Source organism: Arachis ipaensis, chromosome B09 (assembly GCF_000816755.2).
Source record: "Arachis ipaensis cultivar K30076 chromosome B09, Araip1.1, whole genome shotgun sequence".
In the NCBI taxonomy this organism is placed as follows: Eukaryota; Viridiplantae; Streptophyta; class Magnoliopsida; order Fabales; family Fabaceae; genus Arachis; species Arachis ipaensis.
In genome coordinates this window covers 83,482,628-83,508,834 of record NC_029793.2, presented here as the reverse complement: position 1 = coordinate 83,508,834, position 26,207 = coordinate 83,482,628, and the positions used below count along the sequence as shown (strand labels likewise).

At 40.6% G+C, this 26,207-nt stretch overlaps 2 protein-coding genes across 2 annotated transcripts; one reads left to right on the top strand and one right to left on the bottom strand.

Moving 5' to 3' along the window:
• On the bottom strand, positions 356-799 carry LOC107615650. The gene has a single exon (XM_016317696.1). It carries the CDS (start codon positions 797-799, stop codon positions 356-358), a length of 444 nt encoding a protein of 147 aa, XP_016173182.1.
• Positions 25,160-26,005, top strand: LOC110266876. The gene is made up of 4 exons (XM_021111921.1): positions 25,160-25,498; positions 25,533-25,655; positions 25,726-25,873; positions 25,930-26,005. Exons 1-4 carry the CDS (start codon positions 25,474-25,476, stop codon positions 26,003-26,005), a joined length of 372 nt encoding a protein of 123 aa, XP_020967580.1. The 5' UTR covers positions 25,160-25,473.

Sequence of the window (26,207 nt, the reverse complement as noted above, 5' to 3'; positions counted from 1 at the left end):
TTGGGTTAAGTCTTCTTTGGGGTTGAACTACAGGCTTTGAATCTTCCTCCAATAGAATTTTATGCATACAAATGGCAGGGCTTATGCCCTTGATATCATCAATTGTCCAACTCAAAGCAGTCTTGTGAGCTTTCAACACTTCAATTAGCTTTGTTTCCTCCTCTATGTTCAAGGAGGAGTTTATGATCACTGGCAAGGCCTCTGCTTCTCCAAGAAACACATATTTGAGATGAGGGGGGAGAGGCTTTAACTCTTATTTTGGCTTCTCCTCTGCCTTACTTTCAAAGGAGATCTCTACCACTTCCTATTCTATGAACTCTTGTTCCACCTCTATTTCCTCTTCTTGTTCCTCCTGTTAGTCATCTTCCAATAGCTCATCCTCCACTTCTTCTATCATTTCCACTCTCATGTTCTTTTCCTTCTCTAGAGGATATTGTATTGCTTTGAAGACATTGATGGTCATCTTTTCATCATGCACCCTGAAGGTCATCTCTCCTTTCTCCACATCAATGATGGCTCTTGCTGTTGCTAAGAAAGGCCATCCCAATATGATTGAATTGTGTCCCTCTTCTTCCATGTCTAGGATAACAAAGCCAGCAGGGAAAATAAACTCTCCAATCTTCACTAATAAATTTTCCACAACCCCATTTGGTATTTTGAGTGATCTATCAACCATTTGGGGTGACATCCTGGTAGGCTTGACTTCCTCTATTGCAAGCTTCTTCATTAGTGAGAGGGACATTAAGTTGATGCTAGCTCCTAAGTCACAGAGAGCTTTATCCAATGTTCTGTTGCCCATAGTGCAGGATAGGATTAAGCTTCCTGGATCTTTGAGCTTTGGAGGAAGACCTTGATGACAAGTCATCTTAGTCTAGTTTCACTAGTCTTTTTCTTTTGTTTTCAATTGATTTTATTCACTTTCTTGAGCCATAAGTAAGCCAATTGGGTAGAATTTCATGTTTCCTTTGATTCAATCAACCATGGATAAATTAATGCATTTTCATGAGATTTTGTGCTATAATTGTCATATATTATGAAAGAGACACAATCTCATGATTTGGAGCATAGCTTTGATGTTTTTGATTGATTGATGATAGGTGAAAAGAGCTTTGAAGAGGGTTGAAGAAAGAAGGAATGGCAAGGAGCAAGAGAGGACAAAAAGCTTGAGCCAAAGCTTGCCTCAAACTTTAGCTCAAACTTTAGGAGGAGCTTGACTACACGCTGGAGGGAGCAAAAGCTTGCGCCAACGTTTGCCTCAAGCTTTTAGGCAAACGTTGGCGCCACAACAAACACACCCTGGAGGGAGCAAAAGCTTGCGCCAATGTTTGCCTCAAGCTTTTAGGCAAACGTTGGTGCCACAACAAACACATCCAGGGAGCAAAAGCTTGCACCAACGTTTGCCTCAAGCTTTTAGGCAAACGTTGGCCAAGAGGCATGGAAGGGAGGATCCACGTTTGGCTCAAAGTTTGACCTCAAACTTTGGCTCAAACGTGGATGACAGCAAAGGGAGGCAAGCTGATATGAAAAGCTTGAGTCAAAGTTTGCCTCAAACTTTGACTCAAGCTTTAATGGTTCATGGCCCGGTTGACAAGTGGGTTTCTCTCCAACTCCAAGAGCAATCAACAGAGGCTTTTGTCAACCCAATTCCATCAAGAGAAAAAGCCCAATTCAAGGTTTGAAGATCATTTTATGAGAGTGTATAAATAGCTTAGAATTTAAGTTTTGAAGGAAGCTTTTTCCGTTTTAGTTTTGCTGAGTGATTTTGGGAGAGCTTTTGGTTAGGAGTCATTTGGAGATTCTAAGTCTTGGGGAAGGAGAATTGAATTCTATTTCTCTTAGTTTTCTTAATTTCAATTTCATTTACACTTTTTTTGAATCTTGGGTGTTGGAGAATTGAAGGAATTCTGTTTCAATCCCATCCTGAGATCTCTCTGTTTTATTTACTGCACTTTTTGAGAAATCAATATTTGAATTCCTTTCTTCTACTGCTTGATCTTTAAATTCTCTTGCAATTGATTTCTGAATTGGATCTAGGAAGGCATTGAGATCTAGACTGGGTTATCTAGTCTCTTAAGTCCTGAGATCTGAAATTTCCTTTTCATCTCTCTGTTGAACGCTTCTTCAAGCAATTTACATTTTCTGTTTGAGATCTACTGCAATTGAATTCATCTTTTACTCCCCTGCTTGTTGCAATTTACTTTTCCCTTGTTTGATTCTTGCAATCCCACATCCCTGACCCATTTACAATTCAAGCCATTTACATTTCTTGCATTCTAAGATTCTGCAATTTACATTTCTTGAGTTCTAAGTTTCCGCCATTTAATTTCTTGTTCTTTAAGATTCAGCACTTTTATTTTCTGCTCCCTTTAATTTACTGCAATTATCACTCTCCCTTTTATTTCCATGCAATTTAGTTTCAGTCAATTATAAATCACTCAACCAATACTTGATTCACTTGACTAAATCAACCACAAAAACTAAAATTGCTCAATCCTTCAATCCCTATGGGATCGATCTCACTCCCGTGAGTTATTATTACTTGATGCGACCCGGTACACTTGCCGGTTAGATTTGGGTGTTTTGGAAATTCGTTTTTCCACAAATTTTCCCATCAAGTTTTTGGCGCCGTTGCCGGGGATTGAAATAGATTGACAATGATTAAGTGAAGTGGAGATCTAGATCAAGCACTTTGTCTTTTCTGTTTCTTTAATTTTTTTTTTTACTAACCCACTAACTGTTTGAATTTTTGCTTGAGCTAACTGAAACTTCACTTTAGCAATAGAGTGAAGTTTTCTTGGTTTCTCTGGCTTTGTATGATCCTTATGCTTTTGCTTGTTGAATATACGAGAGAAGCAATTTTCTTCTATTAATCTTTCAAGTCTATCAACTGTTTGACACATTGTGTCAACTAATCTTCTAACCATATTTTGGGGACGAATGTATTCAATCTTCATTTGGACTATCCGTGATTGTGCAGATCATGGAGAAGAACCCAACGAATCCCAGTCAGTATGAGAGCAGTGCCCTAACCCCAGATGACAATACAACCCATGAAATGAAGCGTCCGCTCACTACCATGAACGATGTTGCTCAATGGTTTGAAGCTTTCCCACAAGGAAGCATCACCGGATAGGAAAAATGGAAAGCAATTTTGAAGGAAAGCGAGAGAGCTAAAGGAAAAGAATCACTCATCCAGGATGAGCACCACAGAGCAAAGCCTAATTTAGGAGGACAATGGGACAAGGAGAAGGAAGTCCAAAACCTGAGCTGAGCAAGCATAGAGAATGTCAAGCTAATGACAATAAAGAAGCGCTTGTTGGGAGGCAACCCAACCTGAGGTAGTTTTCTTTTCATAGCTATTTTAATAAAAAGGTTAATTAGCTTTATCTATATTGCAAGAAGCTAAGTTTGGTGTTGCACCCCAAAACAATATAAGGGAGAATGAAGGATTCTAAGTTTGGTGTTCCACCAAAGTCCCATCATAAAACGTATTCTCACCTTTTGCATAATGCTAGCTTCAAGCATTTAGATAAACTAGTTAACTATTCTGCGGTTTCCCTAGTTTTCAGTTTTATTGCTTTTGAAAAAGAAAAAGAGTTTCACACATGGTTAATCTGATGCATGAGAACTATTAGCAAGGTACTAAGTTTGGTGTCCCCACACCAAAGTAAGTTCAAAGGCCCACAAAATAAATCATGCATGCTAACCATTTTTCAAGTGCTTCGGGAACAAGAAACTTTCAATATCACTGCAGAGTACCATACAAACTTTTGGGAAGATTTAGCATCATCAATCAAAGAGGTGAAAGAGGAATGTGAAGACCAGCAATGATGATGAGGAAGAGGACAGCAAGTAAACTCCAAAAGGTTGTATTGTTCATTATCAAATATTGCTGTGATCGAAAGTGATATTATACCCCTATCTGTCCTTATGTCTAGTATAGTTTTTCTGCAATTCAATAATCAAGATGCTTCATCATTTACAACACTATACTCTCCAAAACTTGTTTGCACTCAATATTTCAAAAATGCATCACATGAAAGTTCTTTGAAAAGAAGGATTGAGGAATTAAACAATTTTGAGGCAAGCAAAAGATTAGGAGAAGTGGTGGTTCTAGTTGTATGATTATGCATTGAGGTTGCATGCTTATGAAAACTTGCATGGGAGCTCATAGGCAGGACATAGAGTTCAAAGAAGTATTGTGGAGATTCTCAAACATTTATTGATCTAAGAAGCAGCAAAAAAAAATTTGAAAGAATATGGCCCAAGGCTCTGAGCATCAATTACAAGGAGCAAGAGAGGACAAAAAGCTTGAGCCAAAGCTTGCCTCAAACTTTAGCTCAAACTTTAGGAGGAGCTTGACTACACGCTGGAGGGAGCAAAAGCTTGCGCCAACGTTTGCCTCAAGCTTTTAGGCAAACGTTGGCCAAGAGGCATGCAAGGGAGGATCCACGTTTGGCTCAAAGTTTGACCTCAAACTTTGGCTCAAACGTGGATGACAGCAAAGGGAAGCAAGCTGATATGAAAAGCTTGAGTCAAAGTTTGCCTCAAACTTTGACTCAAGCTTTAATGGTTCATGGCCCGGTTCACAAGTGGGTTTCTCTCCAACTCCAAGAGCAATCAACAGAGGCTTTTGTCAACCCAATTCCATCAAGAGCAAAGGCCCAATTCAAGGTTTGAAGATCATTTGAAGAGAGTGTATAAATAGCTTAGAATTTAAGTTTTGAAGGGAGCTTTTTCCGTTTTAGTTTTGCTGAGTGATTTTGGGAGAGCTTTTGGTTAGGAGTTATTTGGAGATTCTAAGTCTTGGGGAAGGAGAATTGAATTCTCGTTCTCTTAGTTTTCTTAATTTCAATTTCATTTACACTTTGTTTGAATCTTGGGTGTTGGAGAATTGAAGGAATTCTGTTTCAATCCCATCCTGAGATCTCTCTGTTTTATTTACTGCACTTTTTGAGAAATCAATATTTGAATTCCTTTCTTCTACTGCTTGATCTTTAAATTCTCTTGCAATTGATTTCTGAATTGGATCTAGGAAGGCATTGAGATCTAGACTGGGTTATCTAGTCTCTTGAGTCCTTAGATCTGAAATTTCCTTTTCAAGCAATTTACATTTTCTGTTTGAGATCTACTGCAATTGAATTCATCTTTTACTTCCCTGCTTGTTGCAATTTACTTTTCCCTTGTTTGATTCTTGCAATCCCACATACCTGACCCATTTACAATTCAAGCCATTTACATTTCTTGCATTCTAAGATTCTGCAATTTACATTTCTTGCGTTCTAAGTTTTCGCCATTTAATTTCTTGTTCTTTAAGATTCAGCACTTTTATTTTCTGCTCTCTTTAATTTTCTGCAATTATCCCTCTCCCTTTTATTTCCATGCAATTTAGTTTCAGTCAATTATAAATCACTCAACCAATACTTGATTCGCTTGACTAAATCAACCACAAAAACTAAAATTGCTCAATCCTTCAATCCCGTGAGTTATTATTACTTGATGCGACCCGGTACACTTGCCGGTTAGATTTGGGTGTTTTGGAAATTCATTTTTCCACAAATTTTCCCATCAGACCTCTTTGGATGACAGCACTGCATTCTTGTGTTGGAATTACTGTCTCATTCTCATTCCAACTCATTTTCTTATTAATGAGCTCTTTGAGGAATTTTGCATATAGAGGCATTTGTTCTAGAGCCTCAGCAAGTGGAATATTGATTTCCAGCTTCTTAAACACCTCTAGGAACTTAGGGAACTGTTGGTCTTTGATCTCTCTGTTGAACCTTTGAGGAAATGGAATGGAGGGAGTGTATGGCTTCTTGATGAGCGGATAATTTATATGCGTTTTAGCATTGTTTTTACATAGTGTTTAGTATAATTTAGTTAGTTTTTAGGATATTTTTATTAGTTTTTAAATAAAAATCACATTTCTGGATTTTACTAGGAGTTTGTGTGTTTTTCTGTGATTTCATGTAATTTCTGGCTGAAATTGAGGGACTTGAGCAAAAATCTGATTCAGAGGCTGAAGAAGGACTGCAGATGCTGTTGGATTCTGACCTCCCTGCACTCGAAGTGGATTTTCTGGAGCTACAGAAACCAAATTGGCACGCTCTCAATTGCTTTGGAAAGTAGACATCCAGGGTTTTCCAGTAATATATAATAGTCCATACTTTACCTGAGTTTAGATGACGCAAACTGGCGTTAAACACCAACTCCCTGCCCTATTCTGGAGTTAAACGCCAGAAACAGGTTGCAAATCAGAGTTAAACGCCAGAAACAGGCTAAAACCTGGTGTTTAACTCCAAAAAGAGTCTCTATACATGAAAGCTCAATGCTCACCCCAAGCACACACCAAGTGGACCCGGAAGTGGATTTCTACATCATTTACTTATCTTATGTAACCCTAGCTACTAGTTTAGTATAAAAACTACTTTTAGTGATTTATTTCACATCTCTGGTTGGTATTTGACTAATTTTATGTTCAGAGATCACGTTTAGGGGGCTGGCCATTTGGCCATGCCTTGACCTCCATCACTTATGTATTTTCAACGGTAGAGATTCTACACACCATAGATTAAGGTGTGGAGCTCTACTGTTCCTCATGAATTAATACAAAGTACTATTGTTTTTCTATTCAATTCAAGCTTATTCTTATTCTAAGATATTCATTCGCACACAAGAACATGATGAATGTGATGATTATGTGACACTCATCACCATTCTCACTTATGAACGCGTGCCTGACAAACACTTCCGTTCTACATGAAAACAAGCTTGAATGCATATCTCTTAGCCTCCTGGTTCACGATCAGAGTCTTCGTGGTATAGGCTAGAATTATTGGCGGCCATTCTAGAGATCCGAAAAGTCTAAACCTTGTCTGTGGTATCCCGAGTAGGATCTGGGAAGGAATGACTGTGACGAGCTTCAAACTCGCGAGTGTTGGGCGTAGTGACAGACGCAAAAGGATCACTGGATCCTTTTCCAACATGATCGAGAACTGACAGATGAATAGCCATGCGGTGACAGCGCATTCGGACCATTTTCACTGAGAGGTCGGGATGTAGCCATTGACAACGGTGATGCCCAACATACAGCTTGCCATGGAAAGGAGTATGAGTGATTGGATAAAAGCAGTAGGAAGGCAGAGGTTCAGAAGGAACAAAAGCATCTCCATACACTTATCTGAAACTCTCACCAATGAATTGCATAAGTATCTCTATCCTATTTTATATTTTAATTATATTTTAACTATCAATTCACCATAACCATTTGAATACGCCTGACTGAGATTTGCAAGATGACCATAGCTTGCTTCAAGCCGACAATCTCCATGGGATCAACCCTTACTCACGTAAGGTTTATTACTTGGACGACCTAGTCCACTTGCTGGTTAGTTGTGCAAAGTTGTGAAAAAGAACTAAGATTATGAACGTGCGTATTAAGTTTTTGGCGCCGTTACCAAGGAATGAACAATCACGATTTTGTGCACCAAGTTTTTGGGGCCGTTACCGGGGATCGTTCGAGTTTGAACAACTGACGGTTCATCTTGTTGCTCAGATTAGGTAATTTTATTTTAATTTAAGTTTTTCGTTTTTATTATTTATATTTTCGAAAAAAATTTTCAAAAAAAATAAATTATTCTATGTTCTTCAGAATTTTTAAGAATGAATTCTAGAGTTTCATGAGATATGTTGAATCCTGGCTGGCTGTTAAGCCATGTCTAATCTTTTGGACCGAGGTTTCAACTATCCTGAGAAGAGCTTCTTTGTCTTTCTCAGCAATTTAGCTGTTGTATGTAATGTTCTGCTGAAGCTTGGCTGGCCATTGGCCATGTCTAGTGTTTTGGACCGGAGCTTTCATTGAAAGCTTGGATGGCTAGTAAGCCATGTCTAATTCCTGGACTGGAGTTTTAGACTAACAGTGCATGATTCTTAGAATTCTCATTAGAAATTTTGAAATCTTTATTTTTCTTTTTCCAATTAATTTTCAAAAAATTCAAAAAAAAATTTACGAAATCATAAAAACCAAAAATATTTTGTGTTTCTTGTTTGAGTCTAGTGTCAAGTTTTAAGTTTGGTGTCCATTGCATGTTTGTAAATTTTTCTTAATTTTTGAAAATTCATCATATGTCCTTCATGATCTTCAAGTTGTTCTTGATGATCTTCTTTGTTTGATCTTTGCATTTTCTTATTTTGTGTCTTTTCTTGTTTTTCATATGCATTTTCAATTTGTTAGTGTCTAATTATTGAAAATTTCTAAGTTTGGTGTCTTGCATGTTTTTCTTTTCTTAAAAATTTTCAAAAACATGTTCTTGATGTTCATCTTGACATTCAAAGTGTTCTTGGTGTTCATCTTGACATTCAAAATTTTCTTGCATATTTTTCTTGTTTTGATTCATAATTTTTATGTCTTGTGTCTTTTTTGTGCTTTTCTCTCTCCTCATTAAAAATTCAAAAATCAAAAAAATATCTTTCCTTTATTCTCTCATAAATTTTCAAAAATTTGGTTTGATTTAGTCAAAAAGTTTTTAAATTTAATTGTTTCTTATGAGTCAAGTCAATTTTTCAATTTAAAAATCCTATCTTTCAAAACCTTTCCAAAAATCAAATCTTTTTCATTTTTTCTTTCATATTTTCGAAATTTCAAAATTGATTTTCAAAATCTTTTTCTTATTTTTATTTCATATTTTCGAAATTAATGCTCACATTTTATATGATTGATCCAAAAATTTTAAGTTTGTTACTTGCCTAGTAAGAAAGGTTCAATCTTTAAATTTTAGAATCATATCTTTTTGTTTCTTGTTAGTCAAGTAATTAACTTTAATTTTAAAAATCAAATCTTTTTAAATTTCTTTTTTAACTCTTTTTCAAAATAATTTTCAATCATATCTTTTTCAAAACTCAATTTTCAAAATCTTTTCTAACTTCTTATCTTTTCAAATTTGATTTTCAAAATCCTTTTCAATTAACCACTTGACTTTTTGTTTGATTTTAAAATTTTTATCTTTTTCAAAGCCACCTAACTAATTTTCCCTCTCTAATTTTCAAAAACTCCTCCCCTCTTTTTCAAAATTCCTTTTTTATTAACTAATTGTTTTAAATTTTAATTTTAATTTTATTTCTTCTCTTAAAATTCGAATACTAACTGCACTTTAAAATAAAAACAAAAATATTTTTCTTTTATTTTTAAATTAAAATCGAACTTTCTCCCCCCTCTCTCATCTCCTTCTATTTACTTATTTATCTACTAACACGTCTCTTCTACTCATAATTCGAACCCCATCTTCTTCTCTGTGTTCGAGTTTTTCTCTTCTCCTTCTTCTATTCTTCTCTTCTTCTACTCACATAAAGGAATCTCTCTACTGTGACATAGAGAATTCCTCTTCTTTTCTGTTCTCTTCTTTTTCATATGAACAGGAACAAGGATAAGAACATTCTTGTTGAAGCTGTGATAAACCCATATTTTATGATATATTTTGTGCTTAATTTGAGTAATTTATTCAATCCTTCACCCACTTATTCATATTAATTGCATGGTTTTACTTTCCCTTCCTTATTATGTGATGTATGTGAAAAATATGTTTCCTATGCTTTAAAATTAATTATTTTAATTAACTTTATTTCCATTCGATGCCGTGATTAGTGTGTTAAGTAGTTTCAGATCTTCTAAGGCAGGAATGACTTAAAGAATGAAAAAGGAAACATACAAAAATGGAAGGAAAGCACAAAACGGAGTTTCTAAAGAAACTAGCATCCACGCGATCGCATGGACGACGCGACCGCATGCCAAGCGCGAATCAACAGCGACGTGGCCGCATGACTGACACGACCGCGCGCCTTAAGCAGAACACATATGACTGACGCAACTGCGTGACAAGAAAAGCTCCGAATGACGCGACCACGTGACCCACGCGGACGCGTGACAGAGGCCACGCACCAGAAATTGTAGAAAATGCTCCAGCGATTTTTGAAGCCTTTTTTTCCCCAAATCCAAGTCCAGAAGACATAGACCAGAGGTTATAAAGTGTAGGAATGCATCCATTCAAGGGGAGCTCGCCAATTTAGTTACTTCTCATGATTTAGGTTAGTCTTGAGAGAGGTTCTCTCCTCTCTCTCTTAGGATTTAGGACTTCTCTTAGTTTTAGGAGTGACTCTCAATCCCAGGTTTAATGTTCCTTTATTTTAAGCTTCCCTTTCACCTTTATTCATTCCATTACTTTAGTTGATTATTTACTTTGCCATTTAATTTATGAATTCTTCTATGTTCCAGATTATTTGAATTAATGTTATTTGAGGTATTTCAGTTTAATATTGCTTTCTTTTATTTATGCTATTATTGCTTTTACTCCAAAGACATCTTTATTCCAATAGATTTACTTTTCCCCTTTTGGTCTTGGTTAAGAAATCAGTAACTCAGGAGTTATCTTAGCTCAATATAAAAGATAACTGTTATCTTTGCTAATTGAACTGAACTTCAATAATCCCAACCTTTTCTTAGGAAATAAATAGGATTCGAAGATCAAGCTAATTAGTCCCTTGACTTTCCTTTGCTTTAGTAAAGGTCAACTAAGTGGAATTAAGATTCAATCTTCTTTATTATTGAGAAGAGTAACTAATCTGGACTTCTAATTTCTCATCCCTTGCCAAAAGTTTGCTTTACAGTATTTATTTATTTTTAATTGCCAATTAAATTATTTGTCATATTTGTTCCTCATTCTTAAAACCCCAAATTTGCAATCTCCATAACCAATAATAAGAACATACTTCCCTGCAGTTCCTTGAGCAGACGACCCGAGGTTTGAATACTTCAGTTAACAATTTATTTAGGGGTTTGTTACTTGTGACAACCAAAACTTTTGCAAGAATGGTTGATTGCTTGGTTTAGTAACTATACTTGCAACGAGAGTTTACTATAACTTCTAAACCATCAATCTTCCAGCTCTTTCAAAATGGCGCTGTTGCCGGAGAACTGCTAACGTGTGCCTTATTATTGGTTATTGTAAATATTTTTCTTTTACTTATTTATTTATTTCTATTTTCCCTTTTTGATTTTATTTGCTACTATGAACTCTCACCTCTCTCGCTTTGAGTTTGGTTTTAACTTTGTTTAAGGAAATAGAAGTTATAGTAGGAATATGCATCAAGGTCAAACCAATCAAGGATGGATGGAACCAAGAGGATCTAATCAACCCTTTCGGCAACAACACCCTCCAAGATATCATGGACAACGACCATTCTACAATGCATACCCAGCTGATAGATATGGTGGAAAATCTTGTAACTACCAACAAGCCCCACCCCATGCCTATAGACCATCCTCTCAACATAACCTTGAACCACCACACTCACAAGCTTCTCTTCACCATTCGCCACCACATGATCCCTATTTACCCCAGTTCCAATCCAATCACTCCCAAGCACCACCACTTCCCCATGTTTCATGTCCAAATCCATCACCCCGAGAATCAGAGGTTCGCCTCAAGAAAACAGTAAATAAACTTCAAACAACTATTCGACAACTGGAGCAAGCAGTAATTCAATTAGCTTCTAGACGTTCGAACATTCAAGGACCAACCACAGCCCTATGTGGACAATCTAACGAAGAGCGTAGCATGAAGGAATTACTAGAAACTCCAGTGGACAAGACAGATAATGAATTCGTACTAGAACAAGTAGAAGGAGCTGTCATTACGCAAGAAGAAGAGTTTGTTGAAGATCTAGGAGACGCTGAACCTCCATGGGAATTCAGAGCTGAAGAAAACTCCGTCAAGGACGTTACAGTTAATGCTAAGGAGGACAGTGCACAATCCCAAGGCAAGTCGTTTATGAAGAACTAGACGGAATAACCCAGGACACAAATTCCCTTGATGATGATAGTCATAAGTCAAGTGAATTCTCTAAGATCAAAGAATCTTCCCCAAATGAATACGAAGATGATGCAGAGGTAGGTTTCTCTCAACCTCCAATCTATGACTCGAGTGATGAGGAAGACACAGAAGACTTTGACCAGGACACAGATGCATTTGAAGAACCTTGCAAAGAAGTGGAGGAATTCACAGAAGAGCATAAGGGAGTAGAACTTACAGAACCACCAGAAACACCTTCCCCAAGGTCATTACCACCCAATAGAAGCTTCAAGTGGGTATAATCCTTAACCTTTAACTTTACTTTTTCACTTGAATACGGTTTGCTTAAAACAGATGGCCAGCTTAGAGCTCTCTGCGGCTTTAAGTGTAAGAGGGAAATGGCTCGTGCTCAGAGCTGGTGCACAAGGTTTAATAAGGTTCCACGCTTCAACTTGAAGTGCACGGATTGGTATCATATTCAATCGAATGGATCTCGGAAAACGTTTGGTCACCATGGTGAGAATCTACTTTCTAAATCGCCTGGATGGAAAAATATAGATCAAGACGGAGGCGGATTTAAAAGCAAAGTTTGGGATCCTGGAATCTATTCCGACATTCGTCATTCCGGGAGCCTAAAAATTTGTTTGAAGCTGCTCAGGAGCTTTACATGCCTAGTTTGGGACCCCGGAGGCTATTGGCATTCCAAGCATTGGTGGAGATTTTTAGATGAATTTAAGCATAAGCCGCCATAACAGAAAGCTCTTCCAATGTCCAACTTAAGGACTTTAACTAAAACTGCTAGGTGGGAGACAACCCACCATGGTATGATCGTTCATTTTTCAATTTTTATTTCGTTTTGCTTGTTTTCAAGTTTTATTTTATAATGTTGAACCTGGAACTTTGCATCGCATTCATATTAATCATTGTATTCTTCATACAAAAAAAAAAGAGGGTGCGCGACGCGACCGCATCACTCATGCGATCGCGTCGAATGGCGTAAAACATTACCCATGCGACCACGTCATCCACGCGGCCGCGTGACCTGGAGATTGGCGTAAAGATCCAACGTCCAGAAAGTTGTGCTGGAATCGTGCGGCCATTGTGCGTTTTGCACAAGATGCCCACGCGATCGCATGCCCCATGCGATCGCGTCACTTGCACACAACCAATCCCACGCGACCGCGTGAGCAATGCGATCGCGTCGCATGGATTGCACAACACCACAAAAGAAGATAGAGAGTTGCGCTGAAACGATGCTGGATTTGTGCGTTTAGCACAAATTCCAGCGACGCGATCACATGCCCCAGGCGATCGCGTCCTTCACTCTTTTTACCTTCCATGCGATCGCGTCATCTACGCGATCGCATCACACCCTTCTTCCCTCCAACCACGCGACCGCGTGGATTCAAATTTATAACCCCCCATCACGCGAACCCTATCAGTCGCCCCCCCTGAAACCCTCTCCTCCCTCTCTTCCCCTCCAATCCAACCACCACCATCCAGCCACCATCACCGCCACCCCCCTCTACCCCCATTACCCCTACCATTCCCCCTGCCCCGAACAGCCGTGCCGCCACCGCCAGCCGCCGCACCAGACACCATCACCACCACCCCCAGCCTTCTTTCTGCCCACTCTCCTTATTCGGCCTACCAGGTTCCGACGAACGCCGCCCTTCTATCCTTAGTCATTATTTCATTATTTTCTGTTTATGTTCATGTTAGGCTAGTTAGATATGCATGTTGTAGTGGATTTTAGGTTGTTAGGTAGCCTAGGATGTGGTTAGTGGATTTAGGCCTGTCTATTTGCACTGTTCATGTTTCTGTTTTATCAAATTTGTAATTCTGCTGTTGTTGTGATACTTGTAATGTTCATATGCTGTGATTTCTTATTTCATGCTGCTCTTTACACTGAGTTTTCATGTTTATATTCCTTATATGTAATTGCAAGCTTTAATTTTAATTCATATGAACTATTTGATTACTGTTTATTTTTCGGGACAATCCAATTTTAGCCGGAATGCTGCCCAAATTTCTGTAAAATATTTTCATTCATGTTTTGGTTTTGGCATTTTGAAAAATACCTGCCTCTGCTTTACCCAACCCATTCATGAATGCCAGGCACGCATTCTTATTCTCTTTGATTTCCTGGTTCATAAATTGCATTTTTGATGTTTGATTCTAATTTTTGCTATTTCTATATCTATCTGAATCTTCATCAACCGGTTTTCCTGGTTTGGTTATGAGTTACCTTTAGCTTCTAATTATGAATGCTTGTTACTTAGAAACTTATCCTTATGCCACTTACCTTACCCATTTTTCACTAACTCACTAATTCTAATTTCCTGAACTCTTTTTTAATTCTAACCAAACTAACCTTTTAAAATCTTTCTTCTGGTTTTTCACTTTCTTTTAACATTCTAACCATGGCATACTGATTATTTTTCCTACTTAACATGCCTTCCATTACATTTTGGATTGTGAATTTTTCCTTTCGAACTTTTCACTCCTATACAATTCTTAATGCACATTTACTTAACTCATTTACCTAATTCTACTTCTCCTTTGCCACTTTGTGTTTCTTTTGACTATTTGCCTATTTGTTTTCCTATTTTTTTATATATCCTGGTTTTCTATTTTTTAGGATGTCAGATACCCATAGAAAGGGAAAAGGAAAGGCTACCACTGGCAAACGTAAAAGAAGAGACTCCTCTATGTCTATCATAGATCTCATGCATGATGCCTCCTAGCGGGAGAAAAACTTCACCCCGCAGGAGAAGGTCGACCAGTTGCTCCCTGCTAATGACCTAGTGAAGTTTGCAAACCGATACTGTGAGCTGAAGTATCCGGTGTTTGCAAACTCCAGGAACCTATACCTGGAGAGGACTCTGAAGATCCTAGGAGAACTCTAGCAAATTGCTTTGAACGGCGCCATTTTGATGAGATGACTTTTGTGTGGTCTAGAAATTTGCGGATAAATCCTTGTTGCAAGTATAGTTTCTAAACCTTCAAAAGTCCTTTCATACAAACGTTTTGGTTGTCACAAGTAACAAACCCCTTTTAAAATTGATAACCGAGTATTTAAACCTCGGGTCGTCTTCTCAAGGAACTGCTAACGTGTGCCTTATTATTGGTTATTGTAAATATTTTTCTTTTGCTTGTTTATTTATTTTTGTTTTTCCTTTTTATCTTTATTTGCTACTATGAACTCTCACCCCCCATGCCTTGGCATCACATACCCAGCTGAAAGACATGGTGGACAACCTTGTAACTACCAACAAGCCCCACCCCGTGCATATGAACCATCCTTTCAACATAACCTCGAACCACCACACTCACAAGCTTCTCTTTACCATTCGCCATCATACGATCCTTCCTTACCCCAATACCAATCGAATCGTTCCCAATCATCACCACTTTCCTTTGTATCATGTCCAAGTCCGGCAAACCGCGAAGCAAAGGATCGCCTAAAAGAAACAGTAATTAAATTTCAAACAACCATTCAACAACTGGAGCAAGCACTAATTCAATGGGCCACTAGGCGCTCAAATATACAAGGATCAACCACAGCTCCATATGGACAGCCCGATGAAGAGCGTAGCATGAAAGAAATACTAGAGACTCCAGTGGACAAGACAGAGAATGAATTCGTACTAGAACAAGTGGAAGAAGCTGTCATTGTTCAAGAAGAAGAGTTGGTTGAAGATCTAGGAGATGCTGAACTTCCTTGGGAATCCAGAATTGAGGAAAACTCCGTCCAAGATGCTACAGTTAATGCTAAGGAGGATACCGTACAATCTCCAAGGCAAATCGTTTACGAAGAATCAGACGGAATAATCCAAGAAGCAATTTTCTTTGATGATGATAGTCACAAGTCTAGTTCTCCTAGTGATGAACTTGCGTCCGCAAGTGAATTCTCTGAAATCGAAGAATCTTCCCCTAGTGAATATGAGGATGATGCGGAGGTAGATTTCTCTCAACCTCCAATCTACGACTCAAGTGATGAGGAAGACACCGAAGACTTTGACCAGGACACAGATACAATTGAAGATCTTTGCAAAGAAGTGGAAGAATTCATAGAAGAGCACAAGGAAACGGAACTTGTAGAACCACCAAAAACACCTATCCAAAGGCCATACCACCTAATACAAGCTTCAAGTGGGTACAATCCTTAACTTATAATTTTACTTATTCACTTGAATATGGTTTGCTCGAAACAGATGGCCAACTTAGAGCTCTCTGCGGCTTTAAGAGTAAGAGGGAATTGGCTCGTACTCAGAGCTGGTGCACCAGGTTCAATAAGGTTCCACGCTTCACCTCGAAGTACACAGATTGGTATCATGCTCAATTGCATGGATCACGGAAAACGTTTGGTCACCACGGTGATATTCTACTTTTTAACCCGCCCGAATGGAAACTTACAAATCAAAACGAAGGCGGATCTAAAAACACAGCTTGGGATCATGGATTATATTCTGACATTCGTCATCCCGGGAGGCTGAATATTTGTTTGAAGCTGCTCAGAAGCTTTACATGCCTAGTTTGGGACCCCGGAGGCTATTGGCATTCCAAGCACTGGTGGAAATTTTTGGACGAATTTAAACATAAGCAACCATAACAGGATACTCCTCCAATGTCCAACTTAAGGACTTTAACTAAAAGTGCTAGGTGGGAGACAACCCACCATGGTATGGTCGCTTCTTTCTCAATCTATTTCATGTTTATTGTTTTCAATTTACCTTTTTTTTATTTTATTTTAGTGCGTTTCGCACAAATTAGCCCACGCGATCGCATGCCCCATGCGATCGCGTCACTTACCCAATACCAATCCCACGCGACTGCATGAGCGACGCGATCGCGTCGCATGGATTGTATATCACCGCAAAAGGGGACAGAGAGTTGCGCTGAAATGGCGCTGGAGTCGTGCGTTTAGCACGAATTCCAGCGACACGATCGCGCGACCCACGCGATCGCGTCACCCCTCTTTCCCCCCTCTCATGCGATCGCGCGACCCACGCGATCGCGTTCCCCCCATTTTCACCCCAACCACGCGACCGCGTGCCCACGCAGCCGCGTGGATTCGAAAATATAACCCCCTAGCCCGCGAACCTTATTAGTCGCGCAGCCCCCCCTTCACCCCCAACCCTCTTCTCTTTCTCTGTTCTTCCTCCCCCAGCCACCGCCGGCCAGCCACCACGCCACCACCCCGACGCCGCCGCCGCCCAGACGCCACCGCCGTACCACCCCCTCCCCTTCTCTCTTCTTCCTTTTTCTTCTCTCCTCCCCTCTCCACCACAGCCACCTCCGCGAGCACCGCCCAACTACCGCCGGCCATCCAGCCGCGCCCCCTCTCCGCCACCCACCCCCTTCAGCCAGCAACAACCACCGCCCTCCCTTCCCCTATCCTCTTCCTCTCTCACTAACCCTAATACCTCCCTCCGCCACTGCCCCCTCAGTCACCACCGCGACGCCGTGCACCACCACCGCGCCGAACACCGCCGCAGCCACCTTCTTCCCTGTTCCACCCCTTCCGCTTACCAGGTTCCGTAACACGCAATCCTTTTTATCCGTTCGTCACTTTTCTGTATTTTTTATTCCATTTATGTTCATGATTAGGATAGCTAGACTTGCATGTTGTAGTGGATTTTTAGGTTGTTAGGTAGCTTAGGCTGTGGTTAGTGGATCTAGGTCTATTTACTTGCACTGTTCTTACTTCTGTTTTATCCTATGTGCAAATATGTTGCTGCTATAATCATGTTTCATATGCTGCTTTCTTGTATGTTGCTACTGTTTACATTGAGTTTTTATGTTTATTTTATATCTATGTACATGCAGCTTGATTTTTTTTTAATTCATATGAACTGATATGATTGCTGTTTATTTTCCGGGACAATCCAATTTTAGCCGGAATGCTGCCCAAATTTTTTTTTAAAATTGTTTTCATTCATGTTTTGGTTTGGCATTTCTGAAATCTGTTTTACTCTGCTTTACCCAAACCATTACATGAATGCTATGCCAGACTTTCTTATCCTCTTTGATTTCCTGGTTCATAACCTGCATTTGTGATTCACTGATTCCAATTTCTGATTTCTTTATTTCTATTCGAATCAGCATCACCCTGTTTTCTTTATTCGATTATGAGGACTTCTATTCTTACCTGTGAATCCTTGTTATATGGAATTTTTTCTATGCCACTTACTTTCCTAACTCACTAATTTTAATTTACTAATTTCTTTTTACCATACTAACCCTCTTGATCTCTTTTCTGATTACTTTTACTTCCTCTAACTTTCTCACTATGGCATATTGATTTTTTTCTTTCCATTTAACATTAATTCGATCACATTTCAATTGCTCATTTTCCTTATTATATTTCTCCCTTACCGCTTTGAGTTTCCTTTGTTTAATTTCCTATTTGCTTTCCTATTTTTTTATCCATTCCTGGTTTTCTGTTTTTCAGGATGTCTACCTCACAGAGGAAAGGCAAAGGGAAGGCTACTGGCAAGCGCAATAGAGGAGATTCCTCCCAGTCCATCATTGCTCTAATGCACGATTCCTCATGGCGGGAGAAGAACTTTACATAGCAGGAAAAAGCTGACCAGCTGCTCCCTTCGACTGATCCTATAAAATTTGCAAACCGGTACTGTGAGCTGAAGTACCCGACTTTTGCAAACTCCAGAAATCTATACCTGGAACGTACCTTGAAGATTCCAGAAGCCCTCCAGCAATACACTACTGAGCAAATCAAGCAACGGGGTTGGTTCTTTCTGGAGAGACCACTGAGAGAGGTCAATGCATCTTGGGTCCGGGAATTCTATTGCAACTACTACCTTACTACCCTAGATGCAGTGAACCTGAGGGGAAAGCTAATTCTGGTCACTGAGGAGGCCATAGAGACCATTCTCCAGCTCCCAGCCAAGTCCGATCAGCCAGATGGTTTTGCACAGGCTGAGGATGACGTGGGCCAGATGCAGTTTGACTGGGACGCCGTGAAGGCACGGATAGCTCTCGACCCTGCTGTTCCTTGGGAGATGGGTCAGAACACCACTATGCCTAGAGGGATCAAGAGAGTGTACTTGAATGATGAGGCTCGGCTATGGCATCAGATCTTGAGTAATTTTGTGATGCCGAGTACTCACGAGACGGAGATCCCGGCTACCATGATCACCCTCTTTTAGTGTGTGCTGAAGGGTAAGGACCTTTATCTGCCACGTTTCATTTGGTACTATATGGCCAGGGTCCACATCTGCAGCACCCTCCCTTTTCCGTATCTGATTACACAGCTAGGCCGTCGAGCTGACGTGCCATGGGAGGATGCCGATGAGAGACCACCAGCGGCGGATTGTAGGAAGATCATTCCTCACAGCAGGAGCTTCCTTGCTTTGGGCTACCGACCACCACCTGTCACTGCTACTGATGAGACAGCCCCTCCGTCTGCTGGACCCTCTTCATCCACAGCTGCCACAACTGCCCCTGCTGCCACCACTGTACCTCCACCCGCCTCTGAGCCGGTTTATCGCCTCGTGCACCGTCTATTCCGCCAGCTTGATCAGATGGAGCACTGTAACAGGCGCTGATATGAGAGATTGGAGAGCCGCAGCAGGCGACGCTATTCCCATCTGAAGCTAATGATCAGACAGGGCGCCGACATCCCCTCCGAGCCCGACACACCATCAGAGCCATCAGAGGAGGAGGAGGATGAGCACGAGGAGGAGCCTCATTCCCAGGCGGAGACTCATCAGCAGGCAGGCACAGAGCACGCCACACCACAGCAGGAGGCCCCACATCAGATTGAGGCTGCAGATCCGGAGATCCCGCTCCAGTCAATCCCTCCTCTACAGTAGCCAGACTCTCAGCCCACCACCGCCACAGAGACCCCAGCTACCATCCCTCCCAGTGATGACACTACTTCACACCCGGCTTGATTAAGCATCGGGGACGATGCTTCATTTTAAGTGTGGGGAGGTCGCCATCTCTGGCGTTTATTTTGGTGAACTACTACATACTTTTTCTTTTTTTTTGGACAGGCTCATGAAAATTCAAATTAATTAAAATTACCATGTGTATTCAAAAAAAAAAGTTAGTTTTCAAGCATGTAAATAAGGGGATACAAAAAGAACTCACCAATGCGAAATAAAAAGCAATGCACATGGATAAAAACAAGAATTGAAACATGAGCATGTGACATCAAAAGCAAGAAAATAAGGAGAATAGGTAAAGAAGCATTGTTTTACTAAGTATGTATGTTAGGTGAGATCTTAGTCTAATTAAGGATTCACTTATTAGCTCACTTAGCCTTATACATATATCCTTACCCTTTGCCTTGACCCCATTACAACCTTAATTAAAGACCTCATGAGTTTTGGTATGACTAGGTTCTATAATTGTTGATTGGTTAGACGAAAAAAAAAGTTATAGAAAGGAAGAATAAAAAGAAGAATAGAGTAATTAACCCAATAAACACTGAGTGATTAGAGAGAAAACACAAAATCCAGTGAGGGTTCAAAAGCTCATTAACATTAACTGACGCGACCGCGCGCCTTAAGCAGAACGCATTTGACGCGGTCGCATGACTGACGCGACCGCGTGGTAAGGAAAGGCTCCAAATGACGCGACCGCGTGACCCACGCGGACGCGTGACAGGGGCCACGTATCAGAATTTACAGAATGCGCCCCCAGCGAATTCTGAAGCCCTTTTTGGCCCAAATCCAAGTACAGAAAGCATAGACTAGAGTTTATAAAGTGTGGGAATGCATCCATTCAAATAGAGCTCGCATATTTTACTTTTCAATGATTTAGATTTAGTTGAGAGGGAGATCTTCTCTCTCTCTCTTTTAGGATTTAGGATTTCTTCTTGTTTTAAGAGTAACTCTGGATCCCAGGTTTAATGTTCTTTTATTTTTAGTTTTATTTATTCCAACATTTGAATTGATTATTATAATTTGATTTATGAATTATTCCATTTCACAGATTGTTCTTTGAATTAATGATAATTGAGGAATTTTCAGTTTATGATTGTTCTCTTTGATTTAAGTTACCATTGCTTCCCATCCAAAAATATTTTTATTATTCTATCAATTTTACTTTTTCCCCTTTTGGTTCTGGTTAAGGATTCAGTGACTCAACAGTTATTAAACTCAACATAATTGATAATCGTTATCTTGCTAATTGAGATGAACTTAAATAATCCCAACCTTTTCTTAGGAAATAAATAGGATTCAAAGGCCAGATTAATTAGTCCATTGACTTTCCTTTGCCCTAGTAAAGGTTGACCAAGTGGAGTCTAGATTCAACCTTCATTATAGTTGAGAGAGATAACTACGTTGGACCTCCAACTTCTCTTACCTTGCCAAAAGTTATTTTAGAGTTATTATTTATTTTTAATTGCCATTTAATTCACTCGTCATTTAAATTACTTGCCTCTCACCTTCTAAACCCCGATTACAACCTTTATAACCAATAATAAGAACATACTTCCCCGCAGTTTCTTGAGAAGATGACCCGAGGTTTAAATACTCGGTTATCAATTTTAAAAGGGGTTTGTTACTTGTGACAACCAAAACGTTTGTATGAAAGGACTTTTGAAGGTTTAGAAACTATACTTACAACGAGGATTTATCCGCAAATTTCTAGACCACGCAAAAGTCATCTTATCAATACACCTCTGATCAGATCAAATAGAGAGGCTGGTTCTTCCTGCAGAGACCCCTGACTGAGGTCAATGCATCTTGGGTTAGAGAATTCTACTGCAATTACTTCAAGACCTCCCTAGATGCAATGAACCTCAGAGGAAAGCAGATTCTGGTTACTGAAGAGGCAATAGAAGAGGTTCTGAAGCTTCTGCCTAAATCTGATCAGCCAGATGGTTATCAGAAAGCTGAGGAAGACATGTACTTTCTAAAGTTTGATTGGGATACAGTCAAGGCCCGGATAGCCCTTGACCCGACCGTTCTTTGGATTATGGGTCAGAACACCACCATGCCCAAGGGAATCAAGCGGGCGTACTTGAATGATGAGGCTCGGCTGTGGCATCAGATACTTAGCAACTTCATTATGTCGAGTATTCACGAGACCGATATACCTGCCGCTATGATCACCCTCCTATGGTGTGTGATGGAGGGTAAGGACCTGTACCTGCCACGCTTTATCTGGTTCTACATGGCCAGGGTCTACGTCCGAGGCACTCTTCCCTTTCCCTATTTGGTTACACACCTGCTTCAGAATGCAAGAATATTATCCCGCACAGCAGGAACTTTCTGGCCTTGGGCTACAGACCTCCAGTCTTCACTACTCCTGGTGACACTGCCACACCATCTGCCGGCCCCTCTTCCTCTACAACTACACCTGCCACCGCCACTGTACCTCCACCTACCCCAGAGCCCATCAATCATCTAGTGCATCGCCTGTTTCGAAGGCTTGACTAGATGGAGCATCGCAACAAGCGACGCTATGAGCACCTGAAGCTGATGATACGATCTGGCGACATCCCCTCCGAGCCTGACACACCATCCGAGGCATCTGAGGAGGAGGCGGATGCGCCCGAGGCAGAGACCCACCCACAGCAGTAGGCAGAGTAGGCAGGCGACTAGCAGGCAGCACACCATCGGAGGCTTCACCCCAAATTCAGGCTGTAGACCCTGAGATCCCTCTTCAGTCAGCACCTCCTCCACAACAGTCAGACCCTCAGATCACTACCACAGAGACTCCAGCTACCCAGCCTTCTAGTGATGACACCCCTTCACACCCTGCTTGACTGAGTGTAAGGCCCAGAATCTTTGAAAAGTCTTATTATGATCAAGTCTCAAATCCTACAATTATTTATAGCCTTAATTTCAGAGATTATTTTATTAAAGATAATTAACGCAAGTTTTGATTTATTGGATTTGAGATAAGCTATGATTATTATCCAATTTTATAATTATTGGATTATTTTCTATATTTGAATTATAAAGTTGATAATTATAAAATAATAAGTATTTTATATGATTTGGGTTGGATAAGTAATATTTTAAATATTAATACTGTTATTTTGGAAAATGAAGAAATTAAGTATATTATCGTCCCTGCTGTGCAGCGCCGGCGCTATTAGGGTTTCACCGCCGCCGTCCTCGTGGTAGCTGGTGTCGTCACCGGAGAAGACCACCGGAGTTGCTGTCTGCTTCTGCCTCGGGATTATGCAAGTTGCCGGAGCCCACTGCCACCAGAGCTGACCAGAACCACCACTGTGGTTGCCGCTGGGATTGTGAACGGAAGAAGGAGACGCTGGTCCTGTCACAGCCGTTCCCGGGGGAGAAATCAGTCGCGCCGCCGTGCCTGGCAGCCGGGAATGCCGCTGCCGTCGCCGAAAAATTTGTCGGTAAGGGTTTTAAGTTGATTCTCCTTCCGTTGAGTTTCCGGAAACCTCATTGTTGCTGCATGTTGTTCAGGTCACCGCTGCCGCTTTAGGTGGCTATCGGGCTACCGCCGAACCGGTTCGGAGACTGTCGCTGTTTCGGTTCAGCCGTTCCTTCTTCGGTTCGGTAAGCGTTTCAATTGGAAAGCCCTTTTGTTATTGTTCCGTTATCTCAAGCTGAGGTTTGTGGCATTAATTGCTATGAGATTGAGTTTCGGTTGTTGTATGTTGCGATTAGAGTTGCTGAGATTGTTGAGAACGCAAGTGGAGCCAAGTTGCTGGCTGCAGTTGGTTTTGGGTTGAGGCGGAGATGACTCTATGAGACTTTTGGGCTATGGAATTGCGTTTTGAGGTAGGGGCGCTTTCCAAAAACTATAGTTTATTATTGGAATTATTACATATGGGTACTGATGTGAGATATTGTGTATTTGGTGATTGTATCTGCCTTATGTATTATTTGATTGACTCGAATGACTATGGATGTTGGTTTGGCGAGATTAAGTTTGGCCGGCTTAATACTGGTGAATTATGTATATGAAATCACTGATGGGTTATCATAGATGAAATCCTAGTTTTGAGTAAAGCGAATCGCGGGTTTTGGGAACGTTAGAAACTATTTCTCGAGACTATTCAGTTGTGTGTCTTGAATTCTGTTCGAGTTGACATGTTCTTTCATATCCTAACTTGAAGTTCTTATTTGCTAGACCTTTTGAAGAGTAATTTGATGTCTTCACTCTATTCCTCTATCCATATGTATTCTTGTTTGACCTTAAGTGCATATGCTGGTTTAAGATCTTTGTTGCATCTATCTTCCTTTGTTTGAGTTCTTCTTGATTCAAGTATTCTTTGATATAGCCTTGAACCTGTCTTAATGTGCTGTGACTTTTAACTCCGGATTCTGAGTCCATTCTTTGAGAAATTGTTGATTCAGTTTTTCTCTTACTTGACAGTGATCACAACCAATTTTGAGATTTTATAAATTGCTGTTGATTAGATATATGCTTTTCTATATATGAGACTTTGAAATTATTTATACAGTTTAACAACTATTTCTTTCTAATACTTTGCCTGTACTTTTACTGGTTTACTCGAGTTTTTATGAACTGCTTTTGGTTAAGTTGTGCATTTAATTATCTTTCTAAAATATTTGAGGAAATATTTTAGCTCTTAGCCAAAGTTGTGTGCATTTGTTTTTGGAACTCTACAAAATCTACTTCAACATGGAATTGTATTGAAGTAAAGCCACATTTATGCTTTTGTTACTTTCTTGAAGGACATTTGTTGCTTAACTTTTCTTTTAGACTGCGAGGTGATTTTCCTGCAAGTTTTCGATTCTTTTAAGAACAATGTATTCAGAAGTATTTTTAATCATGCCCTTGAGTTTTGTGAGATTTGCCTTGGGTTTGAGATATTCTCTTTTGTAAACCTCATACTTCATCGACTCAGTTTGAGTTTGTTTCAAGCTGATGCGCTGGTTATCTTCTTGTTGATCCTATTGAACTTCTTTGATCTAAGGGTTATCTTTGAAGTTGTCAATTGAATTATGTCTAGCAAACTTTATTGCTTGAACATCCATGTTTATCTGGGATTGGATATATTCTTTCAAATCTATGACTATTGTCTTTGACATCCGTCTCTCCTTTCTAAGATCTCATATTCTTCTGAGTAGACTCGAGAATTGTTTTGGTATCACGTGCGACTTGTAGACGTAGTAACGCGATACATTAGTTCCTTAAGATGTCATGTGTAAACGGAAGTTGAAGCGGTAGGTGTGCAACGTATGAGTTGTGGGCATTTTGTTCCTTGCGAACGGGTTTGTGATTGTCAGGCTTGGGCTTCTCTGCCACCGCGCCGTCGCCGTGACTGCCGGAGTCGCCGCCGTTACGTGTAAGTCCACCTTGGTGCCGGTCGAAGAGGGGTAAAGGAGAGATGTCGAGAGTGAGACACGATGGAGGTGAGTGAATAGAACTGCCATCACCACCGTCCTGTCCGTGGGGTTGAGATCGCGTCGCCATCTTGGATCCTCGACGCCGCCGCAGTGGAGAGTGGAGCAGTCACCGCCAAAGGAGGTGTTTCGTGCATTACCGTGAGCTGCGAACCACTGACCGAGAAGAAGCTCCATCCTCGTCCCTGCTGTGCAGCGCCGGCGCTATTAGGGTTTCACCGCCGCCGTCCTCGTGGTAGCTGGTGTCGTCACCGGAGAAGACCACCGGAGTTGCTGTCTGCTTCTGCCTCGGGATTATGCAAGTTGCCGGAGCCCACTGCCACCAGAGCTGACCAGAACCACCACTGTGGTTGCCGCTGGGATTGTGAACGGAAGAAGGAGACGCTGGTCCTGTCACAGCCGTTCCCGGGGGAGAAATCAGTCGCGCCGCCGTGCCTGGCAGCCGGGAATGCCACTGCCGTCGCCGAAAAATTTGTCGGTAAGGGTTTTAAGTTGATTCTCCTTCCATTGAGTTTCCGGAAACCTCATTGTTGCTGCATGTTGTTCAGGTCACCGCTGCCGCTTTAGGTGGCTATCGGGCTGCCGCCGAACCGGTTCGGAGACCGTCGCTGTTTCGGTTCAGCCATTCCTTCTTCGGTTCGGTAAGCGTTTCAATTGGAAAGCCCTTTTGTTATTGTTCCGTTATCTCAAGCTGAGGTTTGTGGCATTAATTGCTATGAGATTGAGTTTCGGTTGTTGTATGTTGCGATTAGAGTTACTGAGATTGTTGAGAACGCAAGTGGAGCCAAGTTGCTGGCTGCAGTTGGTTTTGGGTTGAGGCGGAGATGACTCTATGAGACTTTTGGGCTATGGAATTGCGTTTTGAGGTAGGGGCGCTTTCCAAAAACTATAGTTTATTATTGGAATTATTACATATGGGTACTGATGTGAGATATTGTGTATTTGGTGATTGTATCTGCCTTATGTATTATTTGATTGACTCGAATGACTATGGATGTTGGTTTGGCCGAATTGTTGTGTGGCTTGTGAA